Source organism: Chrysemys picta, chromosome 1 (genome assembly GCF_011386835.1).
Source record: "Chrysemys picta bellii isolate R12L10 chromosome 1, ASM1138683v2, whole genome shotgun sequence".
NCBI lineage: Eukaryota > Metazoa > Chordata > Testudines > Emydidae > Chrysemys > Chrysemys picta.
Window position 1 is genome coordinate 57,277,469 of NC_088791.1, and position 21,009 is coordinate 57,298,477.

The 21,009-nt window shown below is 40.6% G+C and overlaps 1 protein-coding gene across 10 annotated transcripts in view; it reads right to left on the bottom strand.

Moving 5' to 3' along the window:
• Nucleotides 1-21,009, bottom strand: part of NELL2 (neural EGFL like 2) — a 228,782-nt gene that overhangs the window by 86,075 nt on the left and 121,698 nt on the right. For 6 of the 10 annotated variants that reach the window (XM_008162490.4, XM_024100600.3, XM_065557607.1 and 3 more), the window contains exon 13: nucleotides 6,666-6,791. The exons of the other annotated variants lie outside the window; for them this stretch is intronic. In XM_008162490.4, coding sequence (XP_008160712.1) covers nucleotides 6,666-6,791 — 126 coding nt within the window. The remainder of the gene's footprint in view (nucleotides 1-6,665; nucleotides 6,792-21,009) is intronic. 10 annotated transcript variants of the gene reach the window in all.

The window sequence follows — 21,009 nt, forward strand, 5'->3', positions numbered from 1 at the left end:
CTTCATATGCTTCATTTTCCATCTACAAATTAAGGGCTGATCCTGCATGGTGGAGGAAGGAGACAGGAGAGGCACTAGACTGATGACAGGACTGCTTATCTGGACGTGGAGTTATTTAGCATCCTGTGGGATTGGAGGTAGCACTGGCTGAATTCTTGTATTTAGCAGGGATACCATTTTTTCAGGCAAATGGCTGATGCCCTCTTCAGTTCCATAGTGTGCCAAAGGGCTCAGTATTACTACCCCAGATGGATACTAAGGCATTCAGATACTACTGTGATGGGGCACCATATAAATACCTCAATAGGATAAATCTAATAGATAGCCATACCTTTTCTCTGCCTCCCAACATAGTATCTTTTGGGTCCTGTCCAGCCATGTGAAAGAGGGTGAGAAAACACGGGTACTTGCTCAATATGCTAAGGACGGGACACATTTTTTATGTCTTGCATTTGCTTCTTATGAACCTCTTGAGCATTTGGGTGAAGATCAGCACTCATCTCCCATCCAAACTGCACAGGGACTTGCAAGCTTAGTCTCTGAATAGAAAAATAGTCCCTGAGCAATAGATTCTGGGGTGAATGCATTTTTTGACTGATCCAATCTATATAAAACTCACTACGAAGACAACTGCAAATAACAAAAATCATACATGTATGCGTTCACTACCTCTCCTGTTGTGAAAATCAATTTGGATATAGATATAATGTAACATTTCCATAAATAAGCCATGGAGAGATTTTGGCTGCTTTGGAGGCTGTTATAGCTAAATTGTTTCTTTTGTGCGTAGGACTCTGACAGAGACAGATAGTACAGATTTCTTTTTAGGTTTTTCATCTAAGAAAAAATAAATTCAGTCTCCTTGCTTCTATGCACCCGTTCTGTTATGAGCAATGAGCAACTGCTGAGTTGTGTGTGTGTAAGTTTCAGAGTGGAGAGAGTACAACATTTTACATTAGTCTGCTAACAAATGGAATTGAGATAACTTACTCATTTTATCATCAAGATTCATACCTCTGCTGCAGCCACCATGTGCAAATAATGACATATTAATGTCAAACTGTGGAATGTTTTCTTCCATATAGTTTACTAACATTCCTAATTATGCGCCACAAACAGTTTTGAGTTCAACTCACAGTAAGTCAGCTATTACATAGACACAAGTCAGTTTTTATATAACCAAAATTATCAATCATCATTATATAATGAAATGCCACAAGTGGATTTGCTCACACAGTGCTACAATAGATGGTGAAAGCTGAAATACACTTGCCGAAGTTTACATTTAGGAATCGGAGTGAGATTGGGGGGTCAGTTGTTGCTTATTTCCCATATTCCTAACATTCCGGAATGTCTGCCCTTCACTGCTTTGTTTTCTTTATCAGTTTCAGCAAGCACCAAGAATCTCCCACAGCATGAATGAAGACATGGCAAAAGCGTTAGCTACTGAAGAAAGTAAAGTAGAGCCGAATACCTGATTCAGTTGTACAGCATGGTAAATCCAAGAAAAGGTGCACTAGTGTAAAGAATGCTTATTACACTTGCTATAAGCACAAGCATTGAGAAGCCAGGACAGGATTACATATAATATAACCAAATTGTTTACTTTTGTAACCTTAGGATAGGGTTGCCAGGTGTCTGGTTTTCAACTGGAACACCTGGTCAAAAAGGGACCCTGGTGGCTCTGGTCAGCACCACTGACCAGGCCGTTAGAAGTCCGGCTGGTGCAGGCTGGCAGGTTCTGTGCTCAGCTCTGCCTGGCTCCCGAGAAGCGGCCGGCACATCCCTCCAAAGCAGGGGTGGCCATGGGCGCTCCACGCATTGCTCCCGCCCCGAGCTCCGGCTCCATAGCTCCCATTGGCCAGGAACGGCAGCCAATGGGAGCGGCGGGGGTGGAGGCAGTGCATGGAGCCCCCTGGCTGCGTCTCTGCCTAGAAGCCAGACACGCTGCCTGCTTCCCGGGAGCCGCCTGAGGTAAGCACTGCCCGGAGCCCGCACTCCTTACCCCCTCCTGTACCCCAAATCCCTGCCCCAGCCCTGAGCCCCCTCCCACACCCAAACTCCCTCCTGGAGCCCACATCCCCTCCTGCACCCCAACCCTTGCCCTGCCCAAAGTCCCCACCTGCACCTCAAACCCCTCATCCCTAGCCCCACCCCAGAGACCCACCCCAGCCAGGGCCCTCACCCCCACACACACACCCCAACCCCTGCCCTAGCCCAGTGAAAATGAGCAAATGAGCAAGGGTGGGGGAGAGCAAGCAAGGAAGGGGGAATGGAGTGGGTAGGGATGGGGCCTCGGAGAAGGACCGGGTCTTGGGGAAGGGCTGGAGAAGGGGGCGGGGCAAGGGTGTTCGGTTTTCTGCTATTAGAAAGTTGGCAACCCTACGGCCAGATCTTTGGTTGCATAACTCTAGCAACACCACGCTGCCCTAAACCTGGCAATACATAGGAAAGGGGGTTGTGACCAGGATACCCAGATTCCAAGGCAATCTTTGGCTTCTGGAACAGGTTGGCAGTTGGTACAGCTGTTGGTCGTCAATACAGTTTAGAACAATCTTTACGTTCAGATTAACCTCACTGATGCCTTCAGCTACCTTTAGGAAGAAACATGACCGTGACTTGTCACAATGCAGAGGACTGAGGTCCACCAACACCTGCCCTCCGCAGTAATTGCAGGAAATGGATCATGTATAATAAAGTCCAGCTGATCTTAATGGATTGTAAAAATACTTTTAGTAGCAATGTCTAAATTAATATTAAAATTGCAATTCCATTTACAGTTCATCTTTCCCACTTCCCACTCATATGTACAGGCAAATGCAAGGTCCCTGTACTCACACTGTGAGGTACTAGAGATTCACTAAACCTGATACAACAAGGCTAGTTCTTAGGGTGAAATTAAATTAGGGAAAAGTTGAAAAATTTTCAAGGAATATGCTTGGCCTTATTCCCATAAACACAGCAAGTTAAATACTATAGTCTTAACGGGTTCTTTCAAAAATGGTGATTACATGTATATCAGGTTCTCCGCTCTGTAATGAATACTTTTCTTCTTCCCACACTTCTTTTCTGTCGGAATAGCAAATCTTGGCTGCCCTTTTTTACCTCAAGAACCACTAGCATCACAAGAAAAAAACCAGATGCCATTCAAAATTATTTCATGATGAGTGAACTATCTTGTTCAGACCATAACCTTATAGTTACACTAACCATGAGAGCTGCTGCACTTAGAGCAGTCGGAAATTGTCTGGGTGCTCAAAGGTGAAATCTTTGACTTGCTCCTCTTCACAATCATAATGGGCAGATGACAGTGATGTACTTACCAGGAGTGGAAAGAGCTTATTTTTAAGACTGTGACTCTGTATCAAACACTTCTGTGCTTTTCTACTGTAAACAAATTTTTGTTTTATAAACATTTTCTTTCTCAAAATCTAAACATCATTTGACTGGCTAAATGCCATTAAAGTTCTCTTTAAAATATAGAACACAATATATGGAAGTTTAATGGGTTTTTCTGTAAATTGCACATTTAAAAAGTATTACTGCCTTCTATGGGGGGAAATGGTGTTTCTGAAGAGTCTGCTGTATCTAAACATAATAACCCACATTATTATCTTCTTTTCTTTTCAGCAAGTGCTAGCTCTCTCCCAGCATTATTCAGCACTGCTGTGTTAAACACATCTTGCTGCAACATAACCTGAACCAGTGTTTTTGCTATTTAGAACCCCCATAGGTTCTTAGAACACAATGAATTTCTTCAAGGCAGTCAATGTTAAGTACCTTAACAGTGGATATCAAAGAAAATCTCCTCAAAGTACATGTTAAAGTAATGATGACGTACCTTCATTATTTATGTTCACAACTCCTATCAGCTTTATAACTGGGGGAAGCAGTTCACGTGAATGCCTCAAAAATTAAAAGTTAGCATGTGAAGCACATTATTAAAAGAATAGATGGCAAACCCACTGCAGAGATAAATTCATGCTCCCATCACTATGGTAAGGCTACAGCAATCTCATATGCAGATTTACGGTCCTTCTACCTGCTTAAACAAATTGCTGTAGTGAAAATGCTTTCTGTGTCAGGAATACAGGCTAATAAAAGCATAAAGTGCTTTTTACGGATCAAAGCAGTTGACTTAAAAAGTAATCTATGTATTACACAGATTTTTTTAAAGTAATTATCTTTTCAATCATTCACTTTTAGAATACCTCATAGTTGATTGAAATGCAATGGAGGAGCCTCGTAGTTCTGCATATTTCAGTTAACTACTAATGGCTGCACTGGAAATGCTCAGAAGTAATTGAAAGACTAGAAGAACATAGTACCTCCATAGAATGTATTCCTAATAGCTTCTCTAGTTGTCATTAGCAAACATTCCACTGTCAAGAGACAGTGCCTTTTCAGGGTAATATCACAGCATCAAACAAACATATCCAGTGAGGCAAATTCACTCTAGAAGAACCTCTTGTCCCAGGGTGGGTGCTTTTAGGAAATATTTCCAAAACATTGCAAGCTGCACTGCTGATCAGACACGGGTGTGTCACAAGCAGTCACAATATCTAAGGTTCCTCTCAACCAAAAGATGTCTGGGGAGTCCTGTTCAATCCACTTCCTCCTGTTTTGGAGTTTCCTTCTTTGATCAGGATGGGCAGAAAGTGTAGAGTGGGGATGGGAGAGGGATGGAGAGAGGAAATAATTAATCTTGTTATTTCAAAAAGTGTGGTTGATTCCATTAGAAATTCTATTATACACCTCTACCCCGATATAACGCGACCCGATATAACACGAATTCGGATATAACGCGGTAAAGCAGCACTCCGGGGGGGGGCAGGGCTGCGCAGTCCGGTGGATCAAAGCAAGTTCGATATAACGCGGTTTCACCTATAACGCGATAAGATGTTTTGGGCCCCAAGGACAGCGTTATATCGAGGCAGAGGTGGACTTATTTCAGGATGTGGGACAGAGCTTGGTTTGGAGATGCTGAGAAAGACAATGTCTAATGAACTTCTAGCCAGTTTTAAAATTTGGTAGAGGCATCCAGGTTTTTTAAATTATATTTTACAGCTATGCATTTCAGCAAATCTGGGGCACACAGAGAATCCTAGCTGCAAGATATTCTCAGGTTTCAACACTCTATATGCATGAACTTACAAGGGTGACTTCAGGGACAGAATAAATTAAAGGGACCAGTGTACAAGATATATTCATTCCAAACACTAACTTCCATTTACAGGCTATATCAGTCTAGAGCAAATGAACTCCAAGAAGGTTTTACAGCACAAATATTTTCTTTTGCATAAAGAACAAATGGATTCCACAGGCTAAATAAAATATCATTTTTCCCCACACACATTTTTCTCCACCAAACGAATGTCCCACACCTTTGAATAGCATCTGCCCTATCTGTCTAATGTGGAAATTAACAAGCCCCTCCCAGGAGCCGCAGCAGTCAGCATGGCTGGGAGAAGTAATACCTTTTAAAATGTTGCTGTATTAGATTTTAAATGATCATTTTATACCCCAAATTGGTTTTTAATAGAACAGAAGAAGGTGAGAACAGAGCTGTCCTGAAGGAAGCCCACATGGAGCTGAGTCTATCCCGAGAGGAAGCTAGTGGCAAAGAGGCAAGAGTGGAAGTTGTAGAGAGGGGGCAGATCCTACACTCCAGTGGCACGAAGGAAAACAGAGTGCTGCCCTGGGAGTGCAGTTGTGGACTCCCTGATATAGGAGAATCCCAAAAGAAGAGAAAAACATGCGTCTAACACAGCACATTTAGCTCTGTGAGAGGTCATGCAAGCTCCATTTAGATGGTGGATAATGATATAGTTAATGATACAAAAACAATGAGGAGTCCGGTGGCACCTTAAAGACTAACAGATTTATTTGGGCATAAGCTTTCGAAGTGGGGTTTTTACCCACAAAAACTTATGCCCAAATAAATCTGTTGGTCTTTAAGGTGCCACCGGACTCCTCACTGTTTTTGTGGTTACAGACTAACATGGCTACCCCCTGATACTAGATAATGATACAGAAAGGCTTTGTTGGAAGTGGTAGGGAAGGGACTCCCAGTACTCTAAGGAGCGTAGGGTGAGTGTAGCCACGATGCTACACAATGTCCACTCACCTCTGTGCCTGGCAAGCTCTGCGGGCTAGTGGGAAAGCCCCATTCCCCACTCCCTCCCTCCATATTTTGGAGACTAGTGCCAACACTAGTGCATAAACCTTGCACTCAGAAGACACAAGGACTGCAGTTGTGCCCTGCCCCTGTGTTAGGGGTGCACAAACCCCCAAAGTATCCCATATTGTGTCCTATATGGAAGCTGGGCACCATCCGGCCCTATAGGATTACCATAGTGCTCTTTTCCCTTGTCAGGCTCTCTCATCCAATCCCCTTTTCCCTACAAATACAAGATAAAAAGTGTGTATTTAATACAGCAAGCTGTCTTGGTTTCTATATTGAGGAAATGATGCAACATGTGTATGACTTTCAATATGCACTAGCTTTTCTGAAAACTGTACTTCTGTAATTATTCTGGTGCTTCTTTTGTTGTATAGAATTTTCATATAAAATAACAAGTTAACTAGAACAAATTTTAGAATAGCATTTGAGGGTATTAATATGACTCTCAGTTATATTCCTTTGATAAATATTCAGCTCCTACCTGTGCAGGAGTAATCATCAATTCGTATGTATCCTGTTCTGCAGATACACATGAAAGACCCCGGTGTATTTACACACATGGTATTCTCACGACAATAATGCCGTCCTTCAGCACACTCGTCAATATCTGTGAACAAAGCACAAAGGTCAACTGATCAAATGATGCTGAGCTCTTCAAAACCACTCAGTATATGTCCTATTCGCTTCCATCAGTATTTAGCAGGACTAAAAAGTTGCTTGAACAGCAAAGCATTTTGGAAAGTTGTTAGGTTCTCTCTTCTAAAATAACTGTTTGAAGTGTTCAAACAACAGGAGCAGCGTGAGCTTTTTGGGAACAGCTGTTAGTGGAGGTACAAAGAAAATTACATCAGCTTAGATCTTTCCTAACTCCTTTTGAAATGTCGGTGTTGTTATATCTCTGATTTAAATAAAACCAGCACATATCTAAGGGCTTGAAGACCAGACTGACTGCATGGGCACTGCAGTGTCATTAATCGCTATATATTCTACCTTTGATCCAACAGGTATCCTTTGTTTCTTTACCATAGGGAGGCCAGTGATAAGTTCTTAACAGATACTGGAACTCATTAAAAGTTTTTCCTAGAAACATGAAGTCACCAATTGGTAGTTTATTAGATATGTAGGTAGATACTTAGTCAAAGCTGTGAACCTTACATACAAGCCTGAAAGGAATTTATTTATATGGAGATCTGATATGATGGAGAAATTTGTACCCTGATAAAATCTCACAACAGACTGAATACCTGCTGCAATGTTAATTCATAGAGCAATTCAAACTATTGTAGACATGGAGCCTGACTTATCTGGGGCTCACTAGGTACACAGTACTAGTTAAATTTCTGGTGGCATGATATAATGGAAAAAAGAGAATATGAAGCACAGGCATATGTACACAGCAACTTCTGCACATTATTTTATGGTGTTTGCTGCTGCTGCAAAAAAGGATTATACTAATTTGGGAGTGGTTAGTAGCACACTGTGTAATGCTATCAGGTTAAATATGACCATGTAGATCATTGTTGCTACCACTGTTATATAACTGCAACAAATCTTGTACAGAGTGTGGCATGTAAAATGTCTATGAAAAAGTTATTTGCTGAATATCATTATGCCATTTTTATGCATGTATCATTTTTGTATCTCAAGTTATGAATATTAACTATGTACCTTTATTTCAAATGTGTTTGTTTCTGGATAACACCCACAAGGTATTTAGCCAGCACCTTGTGAAGAGACTATTCAAGTTGAATGGACCATCAAAGAGCACTTAACTCACAATGGACCATGGAAGATGCCTATCTACACTTATCAGAAGGGGTAGCCATGTTAGTCTGTGTCAGCAAAAACAACGGGGAGTCTTTGTAACATGTTAGAAACTAACAAATGTATTTGGGCATAAGCTTTCATGGGCTAAAACCAACTTCATCAGATGCATGGAGTGAAATATCTATCCTGGGAGTTGCCTTACCAAGTGTGTGTGTGGGGGGGGTCAGTGCTAACGAGGCTCATTCAAACAGGGTGGATGTAGCCTATTCCCAACAGATGACAAGAAGGGGTGAATATTAACATAGGGAAAATTACTTTTTGTAGTGACCCAGCCACTCTCAGTCTTTATTAAGGCCTAATTTAATAGTGTCAAGTTTGCAAATGAATTCCAGTTCTGCAGTTTCTTGTTGAAGTCCGTTTTTGAAGGGAGACTGAAGTGCTCTCCTACTGGTTTTTGAATGTTACATAAGAACATAAGAATGGCCGTACTGGGTCAGACCAAAGGTCTATCCAGCCCAGTATCCTGTCTACCGACAGTGGCCAATGCCAGGTGTTCCAGAGGGAGTGAACTTAACAGGTAATGATCAAGTGATCTCTCTCCTGCCGTCCATCTCCACCCTCTGACAAACAGAGGCTAGGGACACCATTCTTTACCCATCCTGGCTAATAGCCATTAATGGACTTAACCTGCATGAATTTATCCAGTTCTCTTTTAAACCCTGTTATAGTCCTAGCCTTCACAACCCCCTCAGGCAAGGAGTTCCACAAGTTGAATATGTGCTGTGTGAAGAAGAACTTCCTTTTATTTGTTTTAAACCTGCTGCCCATTAATTTCATTTGGTGGCCTCTAGATCTTATATTATGGGAACAAGTAAATAACTTTTCCTTATTCACTTTCTCCACACCACTCATAATTTTATACACTTCTATCATATCCCCCCTTAGTTTCCTCTTTTCCAAGCTAAAAAGTCCTAGCCTCTTTAAACTCTCCTCATATGGGACCCGTTCCAAATCCCTAATCATTTTAGTTGCCCTTCTCTGAACCTTTTCTAATGCCAGTATATCTTTTTTGAGATGAGGAGACCACATCTGTATGCAGAATTCAAGACGTGGGCGTACCATGGATTTATATAAGGGCAATAAGATATTCTCAGTCTTATTCTCTATCCCCTTTTTAATGATTTCTAACATCCTGTTTGCTTTTTTAACTGCCGCTGCACAGTGCGTGGACGTCTTCAGAGAACTATCCATGATGACTCCAAGATCTTTTTCCTGATTAGTTATAGCTAAATTAGCCCCCATCATATTGTATGTATAGTTGGGGTTATTTTTCTCAATGTGCATTACTTTACATTTATCCACATTAAATTTCATTTGCCATTTTGTTGCCCAATCACTTAGTTTTGTGAGTTTTTTTAAAGTTCTTCACAATTCTTCATGTCTGATTTGTGTCCATTTATTCTTTTGCGTAGAGACTGTCCAGTTTGGCCAATGTACATGGCAGAGGGGCATTGCTGGCATATGATGGCATATATCACATTGGTAGATGTGCAGGTGAACGAGTCCCTGATGGTGTGGCTGATGTGGTTAGGTCCTATGATGGTGTCCCTTGAATAGATATGTGGACAGAGTTGGCAACGGGGTTTGTTGCAGGGATTGGTTCCTGAGTTAGTGTATTTGTTGTGTGGTGTGTAGTTGCTGGTGAGTATTTGCTTCAGGTTGGGGGGCTGTCTGTAAGCGAGGACTGGCCTGTCTCCCAAGGTCTGTGAGAGTGTATTTTACTGTATTTTTCACTCCATGCATCTGATGAAGTTGGTTTTAGCCCACGAAAGCTTAAGCCCAAATAAATTTGTTAGTCTCTAAGGTGCCACAAAGACTCCTCATTGTTTTTATCTACACTTAATGGACTTTCCTGAGGACATTTTAATTAGAATATGAGTAATGGCTTTTGCTATGACTAAGCGAAACATACATAGACATGTGACTTGCCCATGTGACTCCAAATTTCATCTTGTTACCTGTAATTTTCCACAAACTAGAAAAATGGGTTTCCCTTCACTTGGCAGAAGCTATAAAGGGCCCCGAAAACATCTCTATTTTGCCTCTTTCCTGCTCAAATCTCTAGACTATGAACTTATACTAATGGGAGCATTCTAACCAAAGGACTGAGGACTTTCCAATGATTTGGAAGCAACCAGAGACTTAACCAGCCAGTGGTTTATTCTATCACTGCTACAAGCCTGATCCAAGAACTTCGCAATTGTTGTATGCATTTGATTCCTTTAACCAATTTTAACTCACCTTTCTTTTATATATATATAAATAAACCTTTAGATATTAGATACTAATGGCTTAGCAACAGCATGATTATTGGGTAAGATCTGAGTTATATATTGACCTGGGTATGTGGCTGGTTCTTTGGGATCAAGAGAACCCTTTGATTGATGAAATTGGTTTTAAATAACCACTCATCATTAAGTCTAGGGTCTGGGTTGAATACAGCACTGGAATACCCTAGGAGGATGCAATTCTGACTTGTTAGCCAGTGTGGTGAGACAGAAGTTTACTTTTGTTGCTGGATTGGTATCTCTCATGGAAGAATAACCACCAGTTTTGGGGTTTGTCTGCCCTTTTCCCCAAGAGCTTGTCCTGAATTTGGTATTCTCAATTGTGACCCACTGAGACATGGTGACACACTGCCCCTGTGATACCAGTGCACAGACAAGTATCACTGAGCTGTTCAGTGCATGTATGGACCTCTAATTATATTAGCAAGCAGAGCCCCATATATTTTCCACAATTCCATGACCATGGAATTTGCCATAGAACCCAACCTTGCTACAAAATTGCACCCTAGAAACTAAGGGTTGGGGTTTTGTTTGTTTGTTTTTTAATTGTGCTTATGATCTCATGGCTACAAAAAACAACAACCCACCAAACAGAGAACAGAGCGTAAACTCATGCACTATTGTGTTCCTGCTGACAGGTCAAAATATAGACTGGAGTTATAAACTCAACTGGGTGTTGATTTGCTAGTGATGAAAAATTAAATGTCAGCAATGATAGCTACTGTACCTTACTGCTGATCCTTATAGCACTAACATCCAGCTAATATACTCATACCATAACACCTTCTAAACCTTTCCTGCTGGCAAAAGCATCAGCTGTCTGCTACCCAGCTGCCACCATCTCCTTTCCCCCTACAACTCCAAAATACTGTTTTGCATTGTCAGTACAAAGGTCTGTGGCACACTGAGCATTTAGAAGCCGAGTAAATCAAATAAATGCTACATGGATAGTGCACTGATTCTGTGTTAATTTTCATGTTTAATTCAAAAAAATCCTCTATTCTTTATTTTACCTGACGCTGCTGTAGATTTTTCCAGTTCTGAGTGTCACAGAAATCTGGGGACTCTGTTGCAGACGTTAGATCAAGTTTGCCAAAATATGCAGGGCTTCACTGTCAGTGCTGAGTGTTAGTGACAATGGGCTGTTCTTCAGAAACCCAGTGCCCCCAACATTCCTGACTGTGATACTCAGGTTGCTTTTCTTTCCCTTCCCTAGGAGCTCTGCTGCTGGAGGGAAGAGAACCATAAGCAATGCTGTGACACTGCTGTAGGGCAGCAGTTGATATTTTTATGTATTTTCATACAAAGTGCAACCTATACTTACAATCAGCACTTTCAGGCAATATGGTTTACCAAAACTAAATAAGAAAAGAACAAAAGAGACACCTCCATAAGAGCACAGGGGATGTATCTCCTCTGCACCTGAACTGAGAACAACATGGTAAGCTGTCTCCAGCAGAAAAACACAGTCACAGAAATTGAAAGGTGAAATACAAAGGAAACAAGAAAGAGCTGCTCACACCACAAATACTGCAGCAAGTGATGTAACTGATCTGAGCCCTGGGTTAGTGCAATTTGTGTGGCGAGGAAGTGGGGTTAGGCTTAACCCTGAGTTCAAACCCCTCGGCTTAAAGGGTATGTCTACATTGCAGTGTAAGTCTATCATTATAAGGCATGTTTTCTAAACCTTTACTTATTCTCGTGACTCTTCTCTGAACCCTCTTCCATTTACCAGCATACTTCTTGAATTGTGGGCACCAAAAATGGACATGGTATTCCAGCAGCAGTCACACCAGTGCCAAAGATAGAGGTAAAATAACCTCTGCTTCTATTCAAGATTCCTCCGTTTATGCATCCAAGGATTGCATTTGCTCTTTTAGCCACCGCATCACATTGCGAGCTCATGTTCAGCTGATTATCCCACTACAACCCCCAAATCTTTTTCAGAGTCGCTGCTTCCCAAGATAGAGTCCACCATCTTGTAAGTATGACCTACATTCTTTGGTCCTAGATGTATATATTTAGCCATATTAAAATGCATATTGTTTGTTTTTGCCCAGTTTACCAAGCGATCCATATTGCTCTGAATCAGTGACCTGACCTCTCCATTCTTTACCACTCCGCCAATTTTTGTGAAATCTGCAAACTTTAGTGATGATTTTATGTTTTCTTCCAGATCACTGATAACAATGTTAAATAGCATAGGGTAAAGCAGTACCTAAAGGACAGTACTGAAAACACATCTGCTTGATGACAATTCCCCATTTACAATTACATGTTGAGACCTTACAGTTAGTCTGTTTTTAATCCATTTAATGTATGCATATTAATTTTATATTGGTCTAGTTTTTTAATCAAGATGTCATGTAGTACCAAGTAAAAGCATGACAGAAGTCTATTATGTCAATATTATCTTTAACATCCAAACTTGTAATCTCATCATAAAAAGATATCAAGTTAGTTTGACAGGATCTATCTTCCATAAACATTTGATTTGCATTAATTACCCTCCTTTAATTCTTTATTAATTGAATCCTGTATCGGCTGCTCCATTATCTTGCCTGGGATCAATGTCAGGCTAACAGGCCTATACGTAACCAGGTCATCCCGTTTACTCTTTTTAAATATTGGTACAACAACATTAGCTTTCTTCCAGTCTTCTGGATGTTGTCCTGTGTTACAATAATTATTGAAAATCAACAGTAATGGTCCAGTGAGCTTTTATGCCAGTTCTTTTTAAACTCCTGGATGCAAGTTATCTGGACCTGCTGATTTTAAAATGTCTGACTTCAGTAGCTTCTGTTTAACATCCTCCAGTGATACTAGTGGAATGGAAAGAGTGTTATCATCATCATATGATGAGGCTATATCATCTGTTTTTCCTACAAATACAAAACAGAAATATGTATTTAATATTTCTGCCTTTTCTGCATTATTATTGATAATCCTGCCACTTCCATCTAGGAATAGACCAATACCATTATCAGGATTCTTTTTGTCCCTAATACATTTTTAAAATCTCCTCCTTATTGTCCTTAATTCTGCTGGCCATAGATTTCTCCTTGTGTCCTTTTGCTTTCCTTATCAATTTTCTACAATTCCTAATTTCTGATTTACTTTCATTACAATCAACTTCACTTCTCTTCCATTTGTAATATATTTTACTTTTTATATGTATCTTCACTTCTCCTCTAAACCAGGTCATTTTTTAAACCAGTATGACCTTCTTCCTCAATTGTGGGATTGTGGCTTTTGGGCATCCAGTAAATTGTTGTCAAATGATTCTCAATTATTATTCAAATTTTTCAGATTAAATTATTCCTCCCAGATGAATTGGCTCATAATTGTTTTTAGCTTTGTAAAATTGGCCCCATTAAAGCACAAAATATCTATTGGTATGGACTTCATTCTGCTTGCATATTATAAATGTGATCAAGTCATGATTACTTGTACCTAAGCTACCATTAATTTTTAGTTCTGTGATCGATCAGTTTCTCTTTATCTGTCTAAAAAAAGATTTCCCCAATGTTGGCTGCAACACTTTAAGTTACAAAATAGTCATCTATAATGCTCAGAAATTCTAAGAATGTTTTAGTACTGGCAGTATGAAACCTCTAGCATATGTCACTAAAATTGAAGTTCCCCGTGATCATACAGCTTTTATCCTACATATTATAGATAGGTGCATAAGGAGCTGGGCATCCTGTTCCCTAATGTGATTTGGTGGTCTGTAGCAGACACCACCTAATAATCTATCTTGTGCTTTATCTGTTAGGACATGGATTTATCAGCATTCAAGAACATTTTCTTCTGAGTTATCAGGGACTTGGAAACAGGTAATGCCATTTTAGACAGAGTGCTACTTCCCCTCCACTTTTGCCCACTCAGTCCTTCCTGAATAGGTTATAACCATTTATTTTAACATTCCAATAGTGTAAATCATGACACCAGATTTCAGTAATACCAAGTAGATAGAATATTTGCACATAAATGAGCAATTTCAATTCCATTTGTTTGTTACCCAGGCTCCTAGAAGTGGTGTATAGGCAATTCAAGTATTTCTTCTCTTCGTACCCTTTGGTTCCTTGATTAATTTCATTCCCAACATCTAAGTTTTTTGCTAACTGAGTGTTCATATCTTCCCTATTTTTACCCTTCCCATTTGCTATTAGTCTCACACCCTCCTGACTACTCTAGCCAGCCTGTTCCCGAGACTGGTTCCCCTTCTATTGAGGGGAGGCCATCCAAACAATACAGCCCCTCTCCTCATAGAAGGTGGATCAATGTTCCACAAAACCAAAACCCTCCACCCAATGGTGTAGTCCTGACTGGGCTGTACAGTACTGGAATGTCCCCACCAGTGTGACCTCACACACACATGCAAGGACATGCTGTGCAGAGGATGCCATTTTGCTCTACAAAAATGGGATCCTCCACGTGCCGTGAACTAGCACATACAGTGTGTGCGAGGTCACAGGGAGCAGAGGATGCCATTTTGAGAGCAAAACAGTGTCCTCCATGCAGCAAAAATGTTGGCAAGTATCAGAGGGGTAGCCGTGTTAGTCTGAATCTGTAAAAAGCAACAGAGGGTCCTGTGGCACCTTTGAGACTAACAGAAGTATTGGGAGCATAAGCTTTCGTGGGTAAGAACCTCACTTCTTCAGATGCAAGAAGTCTTGCATCTGAAGAAGTGAGGTTCTTACCCACGAAAGCTTATGCTCCCAATACTTCTGTTAGTCTCAAAGGTGCCACAGGACCCTCTGTTGCTTTTTACAAAAATGTTGGAACGCTGTTCCAGGGTATTCTGGCTCCACTACACCTGTGCTTACACCATTTACCTAGCCAGCAGTTCACTTCCGAAATCTTCTGCCTTCTGTCTTCCTTCACTTATGGGACAGGAAGGATCTCAGAGAAGATCATTTGGACAGTCTTCCTCTTCAGCATGCTTCCAAATTCCCTGAAGTCATCTATTATCTGCAAAATATCCTGCAATACACTGTCATTACTGCCAGTGTGAACCATCACCAATGGATCCTGGCTCATTGACTTCAGAAGCCTATCCAATAGAGTGACGTCTCATGTTTTGGCTCTGGGAAGGCAGCACACTGGCCTGTTGTCCACCCGTCCCTGGTAGAATGTTCTTTTGATTCTTCTGAGTATTGAATCTCCAGCAAGAATAATCTGTGTCCTTCCTGTTTGTGGGGAAGCTTGATTTTCTTACAGGTTGGGCTGAGCTGCCATCCACATGTATGTCCCATACATTTCTCTGTTTCCTTGGACCTGCTGGATCTTGTGAGGTATCTTCCATAGTTTCCACATTGAGGACCAGATATCGATCTGAAATTTCTAACTGTGTGGAATTCCTCTTGTCGCTGGTAGCCACAGTTTACCCATTCTCATCTTTCTCCAGCCATGTAGAATGCTGCCATGACCCCTTGCCTCGTGGTTATGAATTTTTCAATTGACTTGATCTGATATTTTTTTTTTGTATTATCAGTTCCTGAAAATTTTCAAGATTTCAATTTTTTGTCTTGATTCAAATTGGGGAATTAAATTGAAATCTCAAAAACTCCTGTGGAATAAGAAAATTGTTTCTCACCCACCCATTTAAGAACATGGGGAAATATTTATTTATTTGTTTGAACTGCTGTAGCACCTAGAGGCCCCAATTAGAGATCAAAGCCCTACTGTAGCTAGGCATTATATGCATATCTGATTAAAAAGTCCCTTCCATGAAGAACTTACAGTCTTAGCATCTGCCAAGCTACAATGGGGGATACAACAGAAAAGTAGGAAGGAGAGACAGAGAGAAAGGATAAGATAACTGTCAAATGTCAACCAGCAGTTACACAATATTAACTACTGAGGTATTGTGGCAAAAAAACCCAAACAAATAAATCAGCTCCCACTCTAGCATACTATATGGGGCATTAATTTATACCACTTTTGAGGGCTACAAATGAAGTCAAACTACTTTGTTAGAGAAGAAGAAAGCTCACTTTAGAAGCCACCATAATAAAAGTCTTTTTATCTCCGTTACTAATTGAAACACTGGTTTAGCCCTTTAGTCATCTTTAGTTACAGACTCACGCAATACAATGGAAAGCCTAATGCATTTTGAAACCTAAAAAAGTCTACGGAATTTATCTTAATTTTTCCTGTCAAAAGGCCCTATTAACATATTAATGGACATTCATGTCTTATTGCTTAGCCAGTTAGATCCTGAAATCAATCAGTTCAATAGGATGAATGCATCACACCAACAGTTCTATATTCTTGAGAACAATCAAATTAGAATACTTTAGGTCCGTGGTTTGACAATGGGCTACCAGTTCTGATATACTAGATACTCTGATATAGCATGACAGTGTAGTCCTGGAGATCAACATGCTCGAGTCCAAATGGAACAGACAAAGGGAAATTCTGGGAAAACTGGTAGAGGGGAAGTAGCTGAAATAAGTATTTCTATCTTTTTATTCACTTTATAAAAAGCACTTAACCCAGCTACTCTAGGGTGCATGTACAAAAATTATATAAACATATACAAATCAGAAAGAAAATATCCCAGACCCCCTATTAGACTTGCCTCCTTAGGGTCAAATTCTGCAGTGACTTATACCATGCCACCCCATACATAAGAGTCAAATTTGAGCCTTGCTTTATAAGCCAGTCCTGACCAAACCATCATCATAACCACCCCTGTTAACAAACAAAGACCCTCTTGAGGCTTCTATAGCTTTCGATTCCCTTGCCCCCACAAGGGTCAGACAAAACAGACGAGCCTTGCACCTGTGTACAGTGAAGGAAATTATTTCCAGAATTGAGGATCCTTCATGGATAATGCCCTGCCTCCCTTTTAAACCAGTAGGGATCTAGCTCAAGTGCCTCCACTCTTCACAACCGCAGAAGCATCACCTAGGGATAGAGGTGCTCTCTCAGGATTTTAGCAACGGGTAACCTACAAATGGGGACGAACAGGCTGGATCAGAATAGTAGTCCACAGAAGAACAAGAAATAATAGCATTAACAACAAACTGTGCTTTTGAGATCCAAAGATATTTCCTTGAATACCATCTAGAGTAAAGATGCAGTATAAATTAGCCTGATCAATAAAAAAACTTTTCATAGAAATGAATTCAAATATAACTAAACTTTTAGAATTAGCATGTATTACAATGTGTTCCAACAACTCAACATATGGTGTGTGTTCTAATGTGAAGCAATAACCCCCAAAACTGCAGTAATCATGCTGACACCAAAATAACCCTTTTCAGAATTGAATGGGAAGGTAAAGCTATTATTCTTTTAAAAATAACTGTGTGAATTTTAGTGCTTGTGAAAGGTTTTGGCTTGACAGCCCTGGAGAACCAAGCTCTATATTTATCCACTGAACAGAAACAGCATGGGATAGCTCTCCCACACAGCCTCATCAACAAGTCTCAATCTTGACCTGAAGGAACCGCCTCTAGGTTAAGGGTGTAATTCACTTACCACTTCTATGCAGTCTTTGGTCTCTCTGCTCAGACTGCCAAATAAAGTTACCAGTTAATATCATTTCCAGTGGCAGTGTATGTGATGTATACACTGGTCAACTGGAAACTGAAGTAAGATGATTAGGAAGTTAAGTGACAGTGTTACCCACACACCTCCTGGATGTGGTGTTCTGTCCCATTTTGGAGCAGGCGGTGGGGGGGGGGATATTAATGAGTTTGCTCTACAGCCTTAGCTAAAAGCCAGTTGGCTTTTAGCTCATGTGGTAGAGGCTCATGCACTAAGCTCCAGAGATCCCAGGTATGATCCCGACTGGGGTCTGTCGGCGTTACAACAGCACAACATTCTTTACATGTATACTACTGAGTAACCATCAGATGTTAATTTTTGCTTGTTTCAGATATTAACCTGGTTCATATTTAAACAAGCAAACTAGCTTAGAAAAGCTGTACTGTATATTCCACTATCAGTCACCTAAAAAGGAAAAAGGGTATTTTGAATCTTAGAGCATCCTAAATTTTATTTGCCTACTAACAATTAATCATTACTGGCCTTCCCTTGTTAAAATCACAGGGACATGATGGTGAAGAGTAAATATGACTGATTACTGCAAATGCAATCAGAAAAGGAGGGTGAATGGATTACAGATTTTATACCCATGCAATAATTTTTAATGTGTTACAGGTAACGAGATTGTTCGTAATCCATGCTACCCATCCCAGGGCTGGATTACTGTAACACACTTTAATTCAGACTGACTCAGAGGGTAACTGATACATTACATACGGTTCAACATGCAGCACCCCACCTGCTTTGTACCATGGATAAACCAACAATGGCACATTACACCACTGCTCTGTGCTCTACATTGCTCTCCACTGCATCTGTTCTTGTTCCTGTGCTGTTGAACACTTGCAGACTTCCCTCATTTTAGACAGGTTCTCTTCTCCAGAACTGCCTTACTCCTTGACAAACAGCACTACCTTTCTACTTTTGACATATTCCCTTCTCTTCCCTCCATACCATCTCCTCTGCTATTCTCCTTTAACCCCCTCTCCACCTGCCCTAGTGACACACCCTCCCACCTCTAGATCTCCCTCACCCTGTCAGCCCATCCTTTGCCCTCCTCAATGTCTCACTCACCTCTGGCTCCTTCCCTTCACAACACAGGCACAGACTGGTTTCCACCTAATCTCAAAACTGTCTCTTGACCCCATCTGTCTCTTCAGATATTGCCTTATAGAATCATAGGACTAGAAGGGACCTCGAGAGATCATCTAATCCAGTTTCCTGCACTCATGGCAGGATCAAATACTATCTATACTTGACAGGTGTTGTCTAACCTGCTCTTAAAAATCTCGACTGATGGTTCATCGGGTGACACTGTTCAACAGTTACTACCTCTGTGTGTAAAGTGGCACTGTTTTAACAAATGAAATATTTAGTCCAGACAAAAGAAATATTTCTGGATCACACAGACTCCACCTAGTTGAAATTAACTCAAGTATCCCACACAGGAAGTCTGTGAACACAAACATTGCTTGCCATCATTTAATGTTCTACTTTGCAAACCACATCTGCTTGTTATTTAATATCTTATCATTAATTCATACACTAGGTATACATGATAAAACAAGTAATTATATACTGTTATCTGTCAAACATGACAGCATCGCAGGAGGCTTTCCTGACACATAAAATAAGTAGTCTGATGTCACTGCATACTGCGAATAGAAAGGGCAGTTATATATCATTAATTAGTGAATTACACCAGTCAGTGCACCTTACTGCAACAACAGTTAATGATCTTTAGTGACAGTGTGTTAGGGTAGAAAATTTAAATTAAAAATTGAGTACCTGGTAATTTTTTTAACTTGTGATAGTATTTCTTGGAACTTCCTAATTATGAGCTACAGAAACAATGATAAATACAGGCAAATAAGCAAGGGTTAAAAAAATGAGGAACAGAAAAGAGGACAGAGGATTTTATATATAAAATATACCAGATTCTACCTAGGCAAATATAATATTAATTATGCTTCATCTGTTCCAGCACTCCTTGTCTGTATATTGTGTACATAATCTAGTACTACTTCAATGGATCTCTGATCTGGAATAGGACCCATATATGGGAGCAGGGCCGGCTCCAGGCACCAGCTTCTCAAGCAGGTGCTTGGGGCGGCCACTCCGGAGAGGGGCGGCACATCCAGGTATTCGGTGGCAATTCGGCGGACGGTCCCTCACTCCGCCTGGGAGTGAAGGACCTCCCGCCGAATTGCCGCCGCAGATCGCGATCGCGGCTTTTGTTTTGTTTTGTTTTGGCTGCTTGGGGAAGCCCAAACCCTGGAGCCGGCCCTGTATGGGAGTTAGTTTGCATCAATTGTCCATTAGATTGGGCAGGGCTTTGTTTTACTGTACAACTAAAGTACCCAGCATACTTCTGGAAGCTAAAAAATGTAATATTACTGCCTATTCTACAGGTATTGCTGATGCTATCTCAGATCAGTCCAAATTATATCCAGTCTCCGAAACAATGCCACTCTTATGGTAAAGAATGATATAATATAGACGTCTATATAGCTATCACTATATTTACATGTTTTATGTAGGGATCTTAATTTTGACTTCCCTCTGGTTTAACATCTGGCATTTGTGTAATTTTTTCAGTTCTTGGTGACCCAGCCATTGCATAGCAATGATTTTAGAACTATTGTAATACACTGGGATTTTCAAAGAAGCCTAAGGGAGTTGGGCATGCTACTTCTATTGAATCTCAACATCATGCAGGCACCCAAATCCCTTAGGCACCTTTGAAAACCCCAGTCCCATAGTTGATAATGTTCAATTATTATCATGTTCAATTATTATTATGTTTCAGGTTTAGGTAGTTTATATGGGAAATAAGATCTTCATTTAGAGCCTTCATAGAGCCTACAAAAGTCTTTGTTTCTCCAATAAGGGGAAGCTCTTCCATTTAAGGCATTAGCATGCCTCATTAATGGCAGCGGCTTGAGAGTTTGAAAGTTTCCAGTGGGCTCCATTCATACAAATAGCCACATTTTTTTCATCCTAATCATAACTGCAATGTCAGCCAAGGCTGGAGAGAGATGATAGAGGTTAGTCTGAAAATCCTTCATGCAAAATCAAACACCATAGGTATGATTCTGCAACTCACACCCACTCAAATTGGCCTGTCAATGAGACTATTCATTTGGACTT